Raw genomic sequence first — 17,254 nt, 5'->3', positions numbered from 1 at the left:
GGGCGGGGGCCGCAGGTGGCGGTGGAGGTGAGTGGAGCCGCTGGGCGGCGTGGCGGGGGCGTGGGAGGCGTTGGCTGCGTCCTGCCCAGCGCCTGTTGCTCGCCTGCCGACCTCGGCCCCTCGGCGGAGGTCCGCGGGGTTCCGAGTGCCAGTGGTCGGAGTCGCTGCCCCGCGCGCCAGGGACGGGACTCCCGGAGATCTAGGGAAAGGCCACGGGGTAACGGAGGAGCCCGGGGCTCAGAGCCCCCGAGGCCGGTCCTGGACGTGCGGGGCCCTCCGGACACGGAGAGGGGCATTTTAGGAAACACGAGGAAGAGTCAAATGAAGAGGTTAGGAATGAACAGCAGCAGGGACGAAGAATGCCTTCAGAGGGCACGTCCAAGGGTGGTGGAGCCGGTTCCCCACGGGCCAAGGAATAAAAAATGAATGGACTGGATCACAGACCCCCAGAAGGCCCCGCGCTGAAACGGAGAAGGAGCGAAAGCAACGGGCCCAGAGGTGCGGGGCAAGCCCCGTGGGACAGAGCGAGCAGCCCAACACACAGGGACCCCAAACTGGACACACACCAACAGCGGCAGCTCCATGATGCAAAGGAAATGCATTTTAGCAAACACTGCCTTTATAATTCTTCAAAGTGTGTGTGTACATTTTGGGGGGGACACCTTACATTGGCACTTGGAACCCCAACAGAAGAAGAGGGAGAAAGAACAGGGCTATCACGGTTAAGACTTTCCCAAAAATAATGGAAGTTACCAAAACACAGGCCAAAGACTGCAAAGCAGGATAAAAAACTTTAAAAGAAAAAAATTTATATATATTTTTATATATATTTTTATATATATAAAATATATATATAAAAAATATATATTTTATATATATTTTTATATAAATTTATATAAATTTATATAAATTTATATATATATATAATTGTTATTATTATTATTTTTTTCAAACTGCTGAAAGCCAAAGACAAAACATCTCCAAGGCGGCCAGAGGGAAACTCCATAGGCAGATGTGGGGGAGCCGTTCTGGTGGAGGGAACAGCAAGAGCAGGGGCAGCTGAAGGTTAGTAGTGAGCCTGGTGTGTGAGGGGCCGTGATGGGAAAAGGTAATCCCCGTCTTACAGGGTCTCCACTGTCGAGGAAGGGAGTTCGTTCTCTAGTCAGTAGGGGAGCCCCTTGGGTTGGATGCACCACTCAGAGTCTTGAATTTAGTAAAATCCTGCTGAGTTTTGTCATACTTTTTACACATCTGTTGAAATGATGTATGCTGTTTTTTATACATCTTTGGAAATGATGAGTACTGTGTTTTTTTTTCCCTGTTACTATGACAAGTTCCATTCGTTGGCTTCCGAGTGTTAAACCAACCTTGCATTCCTTGAGTCTAGTGGAATTGAATCCACTCAGGCATGATGCATTAGGCTTCCTATATGTTATTAGTGAATTCAGTTTGCTAGTATGTTGCTAAACATTTTCGTATCTGGGTTCATGAAGGATGTTGGTCTGTAGTTTTTGTGTAATTGCTTTGTCTGGTTAACGGTATCAAGGCAATCCTGGCAGTTTTGGTGTCCATGTAATACTGGCCTCATAAAATCACTGAGAAAGTGTTTCTTCCTTCGCATTCTGAAATAATTTCTATATGTTGGTACTGTTTCTCTTTTAAATGTTTAACAATTTGAGGTTAAGCCATTTTAGCATGATATTTGGGGGGGGGGAGGTTATTTCAGTTTTTAGGAAAAATTTAAATTATGAAATTTCTGAATATAGAGCTATTCAGGTTTTCTGTTTCTATTTGAGTCACTTTTGATAATTGGTAGGTTTCTTTTTTCCAAGAAATCTGTCCATGTCAGCTAAATTGTCACATTTATTTGGTAAAAAGTTGTTCACAATATCCGCTTATTTTCCTTTTAATGTCTGTAGTCTTAGTGATGTCCCCTCTCTCATTCCTGATTGTGGTAATTTGCATCTTCTCATTTTCTTGCTCAGTCTAGTTAGAGGTTATCAACTATATTGATGTTTTGAAATAACCAGTCTTGGTTGTACTGATTTCACCCCATTGTTTATCACTTTCTATATGTTTGACTTCTGTCCTTTATTATTTTCTTCTTTGATTTATGTTGGGTTCAATTTTTTTTTCTAGATTCTTAAAGTAGAAACTTAGATGGTTGATTTTAAACCTTCTTTCCCATTTTAAACATTCAAACCAGTGAATTTCCCTGGAGGCGCTGTCTCAGCTGCGTATCTTGATATGCTGTATTTCAGTTTTCGTTTAGTGAAAATATCTTCTAATTTCCCTCTTTAAACTATGATTTAATTAGAATTATATTGTTTAATTTCCAGGTATTTGGAGGTTTTTAGGGTATCTTTTTGTTATGATTTTAATATAACTGTTTTGGGATTGGAGAACGTACTCTGCAATTCCAAGTATTTTTTTATTGTCCGAGGCCTGTTTTGTGGCACGGCATAGACTCTCTCTTGATAAGTGTCTCACGTGCACTTGAAAACAATGTGTGACCTTGCGGAGGTCTCGGACTTTGACCTTGAGGCTCCTGGTCTCAGGGGCGCCCTTCATCTTCTCTGTTAGAGCATGCAGCCAGGGCTTCGAGAGGTGGGTAGGGTTTGGTTCTGAAGGTGGCGGGCCCTGCATCTTGATCTTGCAGATGGCGTGCGAGGCAGAGCACCATCCCCTGGGTGTGTTTGAGTGCCAGCTCTGTGCCCTGACAGCTCCATACAGCTATGTGGGGCAGAAGCCCCCCGACACCCAGTCTGTCATGTGAGTATCCGTGCCCAGGGGCCTAGGAGTGGACGAGCTAGTGCGCACCGGTGGGAGTGAGTCCTGAGGACCGGCTTCCTGTGATCTGCCCGGGAAGGCCTGGAGTAGAGCCAGTGGGTCCCAGCGCTTGATTCTTGACCTTCAAATTGTCCTTCATCAAATGCCACATCATGGGGAAGTGGACCAGTACGTTACTCACGTAGGGCAAGTGGCAGGGCAAGGCTTCTTCCTGCTGGCGGGGTTCCTCTGCTGACGGGACAGGGTGTCTCTCGGAACCCCGTGGGTCCAGCACCCTACACAGGTGCGATGCACCTGTTTTCCCTGTGGAGAAGCAGGCAGTTTGGGAATGGGCATCACCATGCTTGGGTGAGGGGAGGGCTTAGAGGGCGTGGATGGAGGCCTCGGGGCCCCGGCCCCATCCTGTGAGTCAGGTCAGGGCTCCTCTGTGGGCTGAGAAGGAGTGGTGGCCCCCGCCGCGGTGGTTTCAGAGCCCAGAGCAGGGCCAGCCCCACCCCCACTGAGCTCCCAGCAGCGGTTTCCGCGGCATCACTTCCTGTCCCACAGCCTCCTGGAGGAGAGCTATGTCATGAAGGACCCCTTCACCCCGGACAAGGACAGGTTCCTCATCCTGGGCTCCAGGTGCAGTGTCTGCGGCCGGCTGGTGTGTGTGGGCCCGGTGGGTAAGCCACACGACTGCCTCGCTTCCACACTCATGCCCCCCGTCCCCCGTTCCCGGGCTGGGACCCCACACGCATGACTGTGGGAGAGGTAGCACGTGAGCCTTTCCCAGGGGCGGTGTGAGCACCAGCTTTCCTCTCCATGGGGTACCCGGACCCTCAGTCACCAGGTGGGGCCCGGGGGGTTCTTAGAGGCCAGCTGGTCTACCTCATTTTGGGTGGTCCCTCCGCCATCGTAGGGCGGAAGATGCGCAGAGGGCACCCTGGGTCAGCCAGGGTCTCTGTGGGGTCCGAGGGGTCCAAGTAGATTCTGGGAGGTTCTGCACCACCCCTGTGGCCCCTCACAGGCCCCTCACCACGGGTGCTGACCTTCTCTCTGGCTGTCCTTGGGGACCCGCAAAGCAAGGTTCCGTGCTCTCCCGAGCATTTGTGCACCAGGCCCTGTGCTTGGAGCTGCCTTAACCCTGGGGCTTCCTTCAGCCCCCTCCCCCCAAACCCAGTCAGGCGAAGCAGGACTGCACCCATTTGACAGGCGAGGAAGCCGAGGTCCCACAGGCTGCGGGCCCAGTGCCCAGCACGGCTGAGCCTAGTGTTTGAGAACCCACGGCAGCGTGGTGGGGTGGTGCAGCTGAGTGTGGCCCTGTAATCCGAGTGATCCTGCCCCGAGGCGGCCCTGAGCGTCCTGCCTGGGGCTGGTCACCTCCCAGTCCCGCAGAGGCACAAAGACCACTGCGAGGAGGCCTCGCCATGTGTTGAAAGCCCCGGACACCCGTGCCTGCAGGGCTGCCCCTGGCGCGCACCCCCGCCCCCATTTCTTTTTCTCTCAGGTGGCTGGCCAGGCCCCTGGGCCACGGTCTCCCTCTTGCTCTTCTGGCTCCGCTGCACCCTCCCCACCTCCTCTCAGCTGCCCGTGCGTCCTGGGGCCCGCCCAGCCCCTGCCCGCCTGCACCTGTGCCCGTCCTCAGCCCGCCCTCTTCCTCCAGGAATGCAGTCTGTTCTACTCCAAGAGGTTCTGCCTCCCTTGTGTCCAGAAGAACCTCCAGGCCTTCCCCCAGGAGATCCGGCAGGACCTGGAGAAAAGGAAAGGCCCTGCGAAGAGGCCGGCCGGCCAGCCCAGCTCGCAGGCCTGAGCCGGCGTCGGAGGCCCGGGTCGGGTGCTGAGCTGGGAGCCACCGTGTGGCCTTGTTCTGGAGCCGCGCAGAGGAGGCACCTGGGAACCCCGCCCCGGCTCCAGAGCTCACTCAGTGCTGGGCGCGGGCCGGAGCCAAGGGGCGCCCAGGCTCTCAAGGGGCTGGGTCCCCACCCTCTGCAGGTCCTCCCTGCTGTGTCCTGCTCCACGTGGCTGGGCTGGAGGGCCCTGCGTCCTTCCCACGGGGGGTCAGATCCAGGGGTTGTCTCCACGCGCCACGCTGCTCTGCTGGGCCCTGAACACAGCCGTGCGGGGCAAAGGCCGCTGCCGTGGAGCTGTCCCCGTGTGCGGACCTCTGGCCCCTGCAGTGGGCGGGGGGAGCGTGTGCTCCCTCTGGCTCTGGTTCCAGCCCCAGGCCCCCGGCTCCCTTCCCTCACGCCCTCGCCTTGGAGCCTTCTGTTGCTTGCCTGCCCCTCTCCCCAGCGAACTCAGCCTCGGCCTGCGGAGGCCAACCCCACAGCCTCAGCATTGCGCATGGGAGCTCGCCTCCTGTCTGCTGGTTCCTGGCGGCAGGCGCTGCCCTGTCATCTTACAGTTGCTGCGCGGCCGCTGTCCCCGCCCCGAGTGAGAAATGTGAATAAAGAGCCGTTTCCATCGATCCGTGTGCCGGTTTATTCTCAGATGCCCACGCCTTAAAAAGCTTTCCCTGCTTCATGTCGTTTTACACAAATGGCCGCTGTGTTCGGGGCCACACTGTCCGGGGCGCATCCTGTGCGAGTGGCACGCGGTGGGGGGGACGTGCCGGCGGAGGGCAGGCCCACTGCCAGGGGTTTGGTTTCAAACCCAGCACTGCGTCCCACAGCATCACTCAAACGCAACACATAATTTTTAAAAATAGTTTATTTTTAAAACCATTAAGGCAAATGGTACCCTGAAATTAACTCTTTACATTCATCAGTCTTACAGTAGGACAGTCCAATTATGTAAGTTACCGCAGTCAGGATATAAATCAATATACATGACCAGTTCCGTTTCCTAATGGGAAAGTGAATAAGACCCAAGATTTTGAAAAATTAGTTATTTTATAGCCGTTTCCTAATTGTCTGGCACCACGATCAGGGGACTCGATGAGCAGGATGCCCTGTGCCCTTTGCTGCTCCCCGCACCCTGCTGCCCGGGGCCCTGGACCCACCCAGACCAGAGAGCGAGCACCTGGGGTGGACGTGGTGCCCGCTGGGAGGGTCTGTGTGGGAGCGTCTCCGTGCAGCACAGAAACCAGGGTCCAGCAGCCCCCAAAGGCTTAGAGTACCAGGCACCCAGGAACGGTGGCGACAGTCCGCACCAGGGGACGGAGCTCAGGCCTGTGGAGATCTGCGTGTCCTGACTTGGACCCGGGCCCTGGGCGGGACAGGTGCACCCCCAGGGGCAACTTTGCCAAGATCTGGGAACAACGGGGGGCGGGGTGGGGGGGGCGGAGACGGACTCCTGGCCTGTGGTTCCTGCTTCCTGCTTCGGGTTGGGCCACCTGAGGCTGCCAGGCAACCAGCCGGTGCCCATGTTCCACCAGGACACGGGAGAGGGCGCAGTTCTTTGGTAAAAACCCACAGCCCGAGTTCCCTGGGGAGGCCCGGCCTGGCGAGACCCTGCTGTGCAGTGGGTGGCGTCTCGCCCGGGGCTAGGGCGGCCGCGCTGTGCTTGCACGTGCCGAGCGGCAGGAGTCAGACTCAGGCGACATAAACTGTGTGGCTCGGGGCGTGTGTGCCTGCGGGTCTGCCTCGGTCCTGGCGCTTCAGCTCCGCCCCGCAGCCAGGCTAGGGAGAGGATACGTCCATTAACACTGATTCCAAAAAACCCAGACGTTTCTTATTAGACACGTGATTGTAAGTTAGTAAAATATTTATATTAGGATTTTTTTAAAAAATTCAAATCACAGTATTGAAGATACAGCTATTCACATGGTTCTTTTCACTGAACAGTGTAGAAAAGGCAGTGATGCGTGACCACGAATACTGCTGTCGGACCAGCGCGTGCGCGGCCGTCTTGTCTCCTGAGGTACATTCTCCTTTAGGCCTGAAAAGAGGCCCAGGCCGACTGTGCTTTTGAAAAGAGAAGACATTTCCGCAAAGCGAGTGGTTTCACCTGGAGAGTCGAGGGCCCTCCCCGGCTCCTGTCCCCGGAGGCGGAGGCGGAGGCGGGTACGGGACACTGTAGTGCATCGTGGTCAGGGGGTCGGGCAGTGGGTGCGAGAGGAGGCCGGTGTGCTCCCTGCTCTGGAGGAAAACATGGAGCCTTCTCACATTTGACTCAAATAGCGAACCTATTTTAAGTGAGAGAGAGGGAGAGAGGGAGAGAAAGACCAGACCCAGATCTGAATGTGCTGTCCCTGATGTAAGAAACGGATGTAGCTTCGGTGTTTTTGCAGGCGATGCATTTCACAACCGGGGCCACCGGAGCCCCTGATGTCACCAGTGGCTTCAGTCACCATGGGCCCTTGCCCAGGGGTGCAGTTGCCAAGATTCCCACGGGACGAGGCTGCATTCCAGCTGGGCCGAGTTACTTGGCATGCCACCCCCTCCCTCGGGTGTTGGGGGAGGAAGCGGTGATATTTCTTGTGTCTCCTGCTGAAATTTTGAGAAGCACATGGTCAGGGGCGACCCCCGCCACACAGGAGAAGGCGCCTGCGCGGGGGGAGCAGCGCGGAGGGGCCTGGGCGGCCTCCCTCCTGCTCTCAGCGGGCCACTTTTTGGTTTGTTTTTTTGATTTTTAATGTGCCTGCGGCCCACTCTCGAAGTAAAGTTTAAGAAATGGCTGCATTCCACAAAAATAGCGTAACGGAAAGCATTACGGGATTATTAAAACGAGACCAAGAAGACATCTTTTAACTTCCAATATCGAATTTTAGTTGTTAGATTATAGCTCCCAGGGCAGTGATGGCGAACCTTTTGAGCTCGGCATGTCAGCATTTTGAAAAACCCTAACTTAACTCTGGGGCCGTGTCACATATAGAAATTTTTTGCTATTTGCAACCATAGTAAAACAAAGATTTATATTTTTGATATTTATTTTATATATTTAAATGCCATTTAACAAAGAAAAATCGACCCAAAAAATGAGTTTGCGTGTCACCTCTGACACGCGTGTTGTAGGTTCGCCATCACTGTCCCAGGGAAATACAGCGCCTGATTCAGACCAAATGCATTGCCTTTGTCTCCTGCTCCTGCTCCATAGGTGGGGGTGTCAGTGACCATTTTCTTGAAGTCAATTAAAATGGCACCTAAAAATGTATATAAATCTCAGCAGAAACGTGGACCTCGACCTTGGGAGCCTGATCTTCGCTCTCTCCGGGCAGGTCCCTCCTCGGAGGACCCGCCCAGGAGATGCCCCTGGACTTGGAGGGAAGCGCCGACTCCCTGCCTCGGAGCCCGCGGTCAGGAGGCGCGGCCGGCCCTGCAGGCGCCAGTCCACGCTGCTTGTCACACCTGCACCTGCTCCCAGCACACCGGCGCCTGTCCTTGAGCCTCCGGCTGCAGGCGCCGTCCGCAGCCACGTGGACACGCAGGCCCGAGCGGAATCACTAACCAGGGGAGTCCCGGAGGCAGCCCACCCAGGGGAGCTGCCAGCACTTGTCTTCCTGGTGGCATATGCGTCATGAAAGGCCACGCGGGATGAGAGGTACTTGGAAGGGGCTGCGCCCCTGGTCCCCGAAGCCCCCGACTGCAGGCCAGGCCACTGGTTGAGTCCGTGTCAGGTGGGCGTGCTGGCCTCGCTGGCTGAAACAGTGGACCCGCATGTAGACAGGCGTTCCTGAGACACTCCCGAGGCGGGACCACGGGAAACGCCAAAACGCCGCTGCGCCTCCGCTGCTGCGGCCCGTGTGCCCATGTCACCGGTTTGCAAAGCGAGCGGGAGGCGGGAGGCGCCTGGAGCGGGCAGAGAGGCGCAGGGTGAGCCAGGCAGACCCTGGGGAAGCGTCTCTTTCAGGCCTGAGCAGGAGCCCCGGCCCGGCTTGTGCATGGCTGCGGCAGGCGGCGCTGCGGGCGGCCTCGCGTGGGAGTCGCGGGCCTGGCCTTCTTGCTGTTCCAGCCCCGTCTCGCCCCCGCTCGGCCTCACTACGCCGACAGCAGCCTCTCCACACGCGTCTTTGATGCTCCCTTTAAACAACAGAAGCTCCTTTAAAAGTCACTTAACTTTCCGTTTGTGTGTGTGGTGGGGGCGGGGGACGGGCCTGCAGCCTTGCGCCCTCATCAGCAGGTCGGCCGCAGGGGTTCGAGCACCTTCGCTGAGCCAGCGCCTGCGGACTCTGTTGAGGTAGCTGAGTTGCGGTGGCTCTGAGACACCAGTGGCCGGGCCGACAGTTCCCTCCCGTCTCACAGCAAACAAGGGGCCTGTGCCTCTGGCTCTGCCGGGTCCCGGGCCCTCCACAGTCCTGGGCCGCCCTTGCCTTCGTAAGCAGCGCAGCAGCTCCGGCTGAACTGTCGTGGGCCCTGAAGTGCAAAGCAGGGGCCCCGTCCAATGGGGGTGCGCTCGGGGCTCCCTGGGTGACCGCACACGCATCTTCCTGGCATGACTTGCGCAGCTGCACCCCTGCCGGGGAAGGTCGCAGGGACCCGGAGAGCAGGGCGGGAGGAAGGACCCGCCCAGCAGTCACCGTCGTGGATCCCGCTGTTGCCAGCACTGGGAGCGGCACCCGCAGGGCCTCGCCCACAAGGTGCAGAGATGCCAGGGGGTGCGGGATGGGCGGAGGGACCAGGCAGCTGAGCTGGAGCTGCTGCAGTTGGGAGGAGGGGAGGCTGGTCTTGGAGCCCAGCGGCCTTTGTGGCCTCAGTGTGGGACCAGGTGGCGGCGGGTGACTGTGGCCAAGGGTGGGGGTGGGGATGGAGGGGTGGGGGATGGAGGGATGCAGGTGGGGATGGAGGGATGGGGGTGGGGATGGAGGGGTGGGGGTGGGGACAGAGGGTGACGCATGGAGGCGGGCTGCTGGAATGAGGGGACACTGGGTCCGCTAAGGTGACGGAGGAGAGTGCTTGCAGGCCATGTGCTACGGACACGGTCAGCGTGGCTCTCAGGAGACCGAGGCCGAGCAGTGGACCTTTAGGGCTGAAACAGGTACGTGGGGAACCGCCTGACATGGTGTTTGGAGGACACTTACTGTCAGCCTTCGTAACAGCCGCCAGGCTTGGCGAGTCCTGTTCTAGGTGCAGCCTTTTAAGGGACCTCGCCCCTCCCCTCCCCTTCGTTCTCCTGTGACCCGCCCCCCAAAGTCACATGCGCCTCGTCTTCTCCACTCCAGGGAGCAGCACTGCCGCCGAGCGTTACACACACAAGCTGCAGATTTAAAAGCCACACAGGGAGCGACCACGGAGCTGCCGGAGGCGCGGGGCCCAGAGGAACATCTGCAGGTAGCTTGTCAGGCTGCCCCGCAAACGCTACCAGGCCCAGGCAGCCTGGGTGGTGCCGGTTTGAGGGACCCAGGCGAGGGGACTGGGACCCTGAGGCACTTTCGAGTCCGTCACCATCCTGCCCACCGACGCCGGCTCCGCACAGGCCTGTGGTCCAGACCAGGGGCCCAGACACGGTTCCCGGGACCCTCTCCCCAAACCTGGACACAGGCTTCTCTGCGGTCCAGCGACCGCCCGTCACACAGGGACCCGAGCACGACGGGGCCGCCGCACCGCGATAGCTTATCAGTAACTTCCGGAACACTAAATCCTACGGTTAAAAAAGAGCACGTCTCTTCGAATTCAGGAACCAGAATCGAAGCCTTCAAATAAATACGTTGCTGCTTGTAAAGCCCTACCCTTTGGTTACCTCTAGAAACACAGGATTACGAACGTTAAAAAGTGCGATTAGCTTTCCCAGTTACAAAGGAGCCAGCAGTCCGTGTGGGACGGCAGGCAGCCCGCTGCTGTGAAGTCGGGTGTCCAGTGGGAGTCGTGAGGGCGCTGTCAGGACATCTGATGGACTCACGCCCGGCAGGCTTCTCCCGCCTCCGCTGCACGCTCTGGGCTACGGCGGGCGAGGCGGGGGAGGCCGGCGGGGGGATGGGTCCCGGCCCAGGGCGCGGTGGCCGGGCCTCGCTCCCCTCTCCGCAGCTGCGGGGCGGCTCCTCCTGCGCTCGGGCCTCAGTACATGTCGCGGTAGATCTCCTGTAGCAGCGGGTGCAGCGCGGCGTCCGCCTCGGTCCTCTTGATGACCTGCACCAGCTGCGCGTGCTCCGTGACCAGCTGCCGCAGGTCCGCCATCTTCTGCAGGAGCTTGGGGAAGAGGAAGGCGGCGTCGGGGTGGTTGCCCTGCAGGTGCAGCCGGAGCACGTGCACGATGCCCTCCTGCATCTTCTCGATCTGTCCCACGTGCAGGAGGCCCGGGCGATCTGTCCCCAAAGGAGAGAGAGAGGGCTGAGTGGATGGTCACCATGGCGACGCCCAAGACACCAGCTCCCTTCCTGCCAGGCCTTTCTCCCCTGAAGCGTCGGGCTTCAGACACTGTAGACCTGATCACAAGAGACCAGAGTGGGCCTGGCCGGTGTGGCTCAGCGGGTAGAGCGTCAGCCTGCGGACCCAAGGGTCCCGGGTTCGATTCCGTTCAAGGGCACGCACCTCGGTTGCGAGCTCCTCCCCGGCCCGGGCCCTGGTCAGGGCTCCTGCGGGAGGCAACCAATCGATGTGTCTCTCTCGCAGCCATGTTTCTCTCTGTCTTTCCCTCTCTCTCCCACTCTCCCTAAAACCAATGGAAACATATCCTCAGGTGAGGATTGCCGGAAGCCGGTCCATCCTTGCTGCTTGACACAGTCGCTGCAGGAAAGAAACATCTGCACAGCATATGTTTCAATGGACCTGGCATATATAGCATACTGTTCTTAATATGTTTGCTCCCTTTAGCGCCATGTGTTTTAACCAAGGTCACCTCTCCGAGAAAGGTTGTTTCCCCAGGTGGGGATCTTTCCCTGAGGTTAGGGAGGGGATACAACCTCTTAATTAAGTGCCAGGCGGGTAGTTAAGCTACATAATCTTTACTCCCTGGAATGGAGATAAGAAACGCCCTAACCTTTGTAATAGAAATTGACAGGATTAAAATCGGCTGGTATAAATACGGATGTAACAAGACAATAAACATCAGATCCTCATCAGTTCCTGACCAGAACTCCTGACCAGAACTTTGGCTGGAGATCCTGGCTATAGGTCCTGACTAGGCTGCTGATCAACTGAAGGCTGTCTTCGTGTCGTTCCTTCTTCGCCGACTCCGTCCACACCTTTGGGGACCCCTGGACCTGCTGGGGCAGGACCCCAGCATCGGATTAAAAACAAAACAAAACAACCAGAGGTCCAATGAAGCACAGGAGGAGACGACGGATAGAGACGACCCGAGGCGTGAGGCCCTCGCGCAGCACGGCTGCCGTCAGAGGCGTTTCTGTCTGAACGTCGAGGGAGTTCACGCTGACAGGACGGTGAGGGGAGCGGGAGGAGCCGGTACAGCCGTTTATGACGTCACGCGCGCTGCCCCTCACCCCGCGCTGCGCCGTGGCGGCCGCCCAGCAGGCGTGTCCACCCGCACGGCCACCGCGCGGAGTGCGGTGCCGAGTCCCAAGCCTCACCTGCGACAGGAGGCTTCCAGCCCCACCGTGACCCGCGGGACCGCCTGGTGCGGGTCCTCATTGACCGAAACGTGGTGCGGCGCACGCCTGTCGCCACGTGACGCACCACACACTGCATGACATCACGACTGCCAACCAGACCTGACATGCTACTGTAGGGCTATGTGACGTGCTAGTTACAAGCAGAACATATACCGGTATTTACATGTCATAACTGTAACCAGAGCACACATAACGGACAATAATACGCGGTGCCCTGTTGGTGTAACTCACTTGCTTCTGGTTGGTGGCACTATGGGGGCCCATATCCCTCTCCCTTTCCCCTCCCCCCGGTGCCGGCTCCACGACGGCAACACCCACACCCCGTCGGACCTACCGCTGCCCCCCGCCCCAGGGGAGTGTGAGTGCCAGGGAGCAGACGGCGCCGCCGACTCACCGCCGCAGCAGATGATGGCCGCCACGAACAGGGCGATGTCGCTGTCGTCCAGCTCCAGGGCGTTGAACTTCATGGCGAAGTCGAACTTGGGCTCCATGATGTCGCAGAAGGGCTTGCGCAGGCTCTTGAGGAACTCGCGCGTGATGAAGCCGCTGCCGCAGGCCACCAGCATGCCGTCCTTGTTCATGACGGACGCCAGCATGGCGAAGATGGCCTCGTACACGCCGTACTTGAGCAGCGTGACCTGGTCGTTGAGGTCCAGGCCCGCGAAGCCGGGGATGGCCTTGGCGAACTCCGTGAGCTCCGTCACGGTCTCCACGGACGTGCACTGGCAGCAGTGGAAGATGCGCACCTCCGCCTCCTTGTTCTGGATGCCGTTGGCCACCAGCTTGGCCACCAGCGTCTTCTCGGCCATGCACAGCGTCTCCATGTCGTGGATGACGAAGGGCTGCAAGGAAAGCAGGGCCCAGTCAGGCGACCGGTGACACCCGTCCTCCTGCCGTGCACCCCGATCGCCGGGAGAGCTGCGGCGGGTACAGAGCGTGGTCCCCGTCCTTAAAGAACCTCAGATCAGCGGGGACGAGGGGACCTCAATGGAGAGCCAGCAGCAGGGTCAGTGGGACACGCGTCACCGCCTGACCCGGGGGAAAGGGGGGTGACACTGCTCAGAAAGTGAGGTACGGACCTTGGCACGAAAGCTAACGAGACAGTATTGGCAAAGCGCTTTCACTGCGTTAGAACCTTCTCCGGATCCTGACGGCTCCTGCAGCCGCCGGTTACGGCCCTGCCCGGTGGTACCGCCCGTGGACTTCACGGAAGCCATCTACCTGACGCCAGAACACACAACTCGGAAGGTCGGCGTTCGTGGGAGATAAGCAAACAAGCTGGTCAGAGCCCCGCTCTGGGGTAACGGGAAAGCTGGGGACGGGACTGACCCCTTCCCGTCAGAGCCCCAACGCTGGACCAGCTGACAAGCCCCGCGGCACAGGCCACACGCCCCCCCCGCCATTCCCTCCTAAACCCCCGGGGCCTGCCCTCTCTAAAGACCTGGTGGAGGTGCCCGGCCGGCCTGGCTCCATGGTTGAGCGTCGACCTGTGAATCAGGGGGTCACAGTTTGATTCTGCTCAGGGCACAGGCCCGGGTTGTGGCTCGATCCCCAGCAGGAGGCAGCCGATCCATGATTCTCTCTCATCATTGATGTTTCTCTCTCTCTCTCTCTCCTTCTCCCTCCTCTCTGAAGTCGAGCAATATATATATTTATATGTTTAAAAAAAGCTACAGAGCAACTGGAGCTAAAACACCTAGAAACTTGCCCAACTTCCACATTGGTGGTGAGACTGTTTAAAAACCCGCGCAGCTGAGCCTTCCCTTCGGAACCTGCCCTTGACGCTCAGGTCTGAGTCCGCTCACGTCTGACATCACAAGTGGCCGTTCCCAACGCGTAAGCAGTCGTCAGAGTGTGAGCAGCGCGGGGCAGACAGCGCCCGGCCCCCGCCGGCGCCCCGCCAAGACCCGCAGGCTCCCCGCTGACCCACGCCGCCTCTGCTCACGCCCCACGCCATCCTGTGTGTGTGACGATGTCACTTAGGACAACCCAGCCCCAGAGGACAGTGAAATGGCATTTCCTGTGGAAAGCGAGGCAGCGCCATCTTTTAGGGAACATCTGTGAGTTGTGGCAGGATCGCTCTGGATGGAATTAGTTCATGACTTCTGGTTGGGTTTCACTACACATTTCTAGGAATGGTATAAAATATTAGGTCTGTTTTTCAATCCAGGGACAACTTAAGTCGCATGCGTATTCCCACCGAGCAGGAGGAAGGCCCGGCGTGGCGCCAGGCAGCCGTCTGAGAGCCGGGCTGGTCCTGGGGTGCCGGGAGCCTCGCCCGGCGCCGCGATGTGGAGAATGACGGGGGAACTCCTTCCCCAACTAGTTTCAGAGCGCGTTCTCAGCCACATGTCAAGAGGTCGTCTCCTTGCTTTACTTTTTATTTTTTAAAATTATTTTTTCAACATATTTTTATTGATTTCAGAGATGAAGGGAGAGGGAGATAGAAACATTGATGATGAGAGAGAATCATCGATCAGCTGCCTTCTGCACGCCCCACACTGGGGATCTAAGCCCGCAACCCAGGCCTGTGCCCTAACCTGGAATTGAATGGTGACCTCCATGGGTCAATGCTCAACATTGATGTCTGTCTCTCTCCCTCTCTCTCAAATCAATAAAAACATATATTTTTTTTAAAAAGAGTAAAGATAAGTTTTAAGTTTCCTTTAAGTTCTGAAAATCCCAGGGAGAGCGAAGATGTCAGAGACCTAAGACGACGTGAAGGAATCAGGGCGTCGGTTCCTCTACCTCGGGCCGCACTCACTAGTCACCTCCAGGACGGAAATGCCAAGGGAAAAGGCTGCCCGGGTGGCTCAGTGGTTCGCTGTCATCCCGATACGCCCAGGCTGCGGTTCAGTCCCCGGGCAGGGCACCACAAGGCATCCGATGAATGCATGAATACGTGCAACAACTCCCCTCTCTCTCTCCCCTCCCTCCCTCTCTCTAAAATCAATTAAAAAACATTTTAAAGGTTATTTTGCTTTGACCCTGTGGCCCAGAGAGGGTCTAATTTGCAGGCGCCCCTGGCTGCCGGGCGTGGCTGTGGCTTGTTTGACAGCTGCCTGAACCCTCCTCAACACCTCAGCCCCTTTAATGGGAGAGCCCGTGGGAATGAAAAGGCTCCGTCAGAAAAGAGGTTGGTTTGTTCATGAAAGCCAGGAGCTCGGGAAATGCTTTCCTTTCCTGTGACTGCAGCTTCCAGCTTGTGATTCCCAAGGAGGCGGCTTCAATCGACTCATGAGCACCCATGGGACCCGAGCCCCGGGCTCCGAGGGAAAGGCCAACGTCTTCATCTGCCAACCTCGCCGCCCCCTCTCTGAGGGCAGCTCGGAGGAGAGCTCTGCAGCAGAGGTGACGAGGTTGCGGAGGGGGCGGGGCAGCAGGACGCGGGCTGGCAGGGGAGGCCGTGCGGGAGGGGGGGTCCCCAGGGGCACTCACAGAGGCTCCTGAGGAGGCAGAGGCCAGAACTGCCCACAACAGTGCAGTGCCCGTCAGCACAGGCCTTTCTAAGCCCTTGGGTGCCCCGCCTTCTCATTGAAGAAAAGCAGGTGTGGGGGCCCAAGAGGAGGCAGCGTGAGTGTGGGGAGGACGCCTGCAGGAACACATGTGGGTGGGAAGTACAGTGGGGCCTTGACTTACGAGAATAATTCGTTCCGTGACGGAGCTCATAACTCAAATTACTCGTATGTCAAATCACTGTGATGTTCGCTGTGCCAACTAGCGGTGGGGTATCTGAAGCTGGCTCGTAACCCGAATTTTTTTGAGCTTGCAACTCAAAGCGAAAAATCGGCCGAGAGACAGCTCGTATCTCAAAAAAACTCATTAGTCGGGACACTCGTAAGTCAAGGCCCCACTGTAAATGCTTTCATTTTATGGCGTTAAAATGGGGATTTTTCAAAATGCCCTTCAGAAACAGCCCTGAATCTGGTAGCTACTAACTGGACGTGTGTGTGTGCGCGAGCGTGCGCGCGCGCGCCAATTACACACTCATTCTAAGAACATGGTCGCTGGGAGCTGTGTGTGACAATTACACACTAATTCTAAACATGGTCGCTGGGAGCTGTGTGTGACAATTACACACTAATTCTAAACGTGGTCGCTGGGAGCTGTGTGCACGCCAATTACACAGTCATTCTAAGAACGTAGTCACTAGGAGTTGTGAGTGTGCCAATTACACACTCATTCTAAGAACGTGGTCGCTGGGAGCTGTGTGTGCCAATTACACACTCATTCTAAGAACGTGGTCGCTGGGAGCTGTGAGTGTGCCAATTACACACTCATTCTAAGAACGTGGTCGCTGGGAGCTGTGTGTGCCAAATACACACTCATTCTAAGAACGTGGTCGCTGGGAGCTGTGTGTGCCAATTACACACTCATTCTAAGAACGTGGTCGCTGGGAGCTGTGAGTGTGCCAATTACACACTCATTCTAAGAACGTGGTCGCTGGGAGCTGTGAGTGTGCCAATTACACAGTCATTCTAAGAACGTGGTCGCTGGGAGCTGTGTGTGCGCCAATTACACACTCATTCTAAGAACGTGGTCGCTGGGAGCTGTGTGTGCGCCAATTACACACTCATTCTAAGAACGCAGTCACTAGGAGCTGTGAGTGTGCCAATTACACAGTCATTCTAAGAACGTGGTCGCTGTGAGCTGTGTGTGCGCCAATTACACAGTCATTCTAAGAACGTGGTCGCTGGGAGCTGTGTGTGCCAATTACACACTCATTCTAAGAACGTGGTCGCTGGGAGCTGTGTGTGCCAATTACACAGTCATTCTAAGAACGTGGTCGCTGGGAGCTGTGAGTGTGCCAATTACACACTCATTCTAAGAACGTGGTCGCTGGGAGCTGTGTGTGCCAATTACACAGTCATTCTAAGAACGTGGTGGCTGGGAGCTCGAGGCAGATCAAAGCCGAGGACAGAGGGTGAGCGACACGTTAGCGTCTCTGACTGAAGGGCCCCCTCCCTGGCCCCCGGGCCTCGGGGTAGACGTTTTCCCACCACCTACGGCCTGTTCCCACCCCTTCCTGCCACCCAGGCTGAC

General features: G+C 57.1%; 2 protein-coding genes across 4 annotated transcripts in view; one reads left to right on the top strand and one right to left on the bottom strand.

The window, feature by feature from the left end:
- Window positions 1-5,227, top strand: CDPF1 (cysteine rich DPF motif domain containing 1). Of its 2 annotated transcripts, XM_070408029.1 has the most exons (5): window positions 2-27; window positions 964-1,065; window positions 2,660-2,772; window positions 3,337-3,448; window positions 4,433-5,227. In XM_070408029.1, the coding sequence occupies exons 3-5, from the start codon at window positions 2,660-2,662 to the stop codon at window positions 4,577-4,579; spliced, it is 372 nt and encodes a 123-aa protein (XP_070264130.1). In that variant the 5' UTR covers window positions 2-27; window positions 964-1,065; the 3' UTR covers window positions 4,580-5,227. The 2 variants fall into 2 exon arrangements, with proteins under 2 accessions (XP_070264131.1, XP_070264130.1); XM_070408030.1 differs by lacking the exon at window positions 964-1,065 and having other exon boundaries at window positions 1-27.
- A 233-nt stretch (window positions 5,228-5,460) lies between these two features.
- PPARA (peroxisome proliferator activated receptor alpha) overlaps window positions 5,461-17,254 on the bottom strand; it is a 51,609-nt gene continuing 39,815 nt past the window's right edge. For both annotated transcript variants that reach the window (XM_070411297.1, XM_070411298.1), the window contains 2 exons: window positions 12,606-13,053; window positions 5,461-10,948 (listed from right to left, as the gene is read on the bottom strand). In XM_070411297.1, the coding sequence (XP_070267398.1) occupies window positions 10,701-10,948; window positions 12,606-13,053 (696 nt within the window). In that variant the 3' untranslated portion in view covers window positions 5,461-10,700. The remainder of the gene's footprint in view (window positions 10,949-12,605; window positions 13,054-17,254) is intronic.

Source organism: Myotis yumanensis, unplaced genomic scaffold (genome assembly GCF_028538775.1).
Source record: "Myotis yumanensis isolate MYYU_CA2020_CCGP unplaced genomic scaffold, mMyoYum1.0.hap1 SCAF_3, whole genome shotgun sequence".
Taxonomy (NCBI): Eukaryota; Metazoa; Chordata; class Mammalia; order Chiroptera; family Vespertilionidae; genus Myotis; species Myotis yumanensis.
The sequence above is the reverse complement of the archived record's forward strand: the minus strand, read 5'-3'. Positions and strand labels throughout refer to the sequence as shown.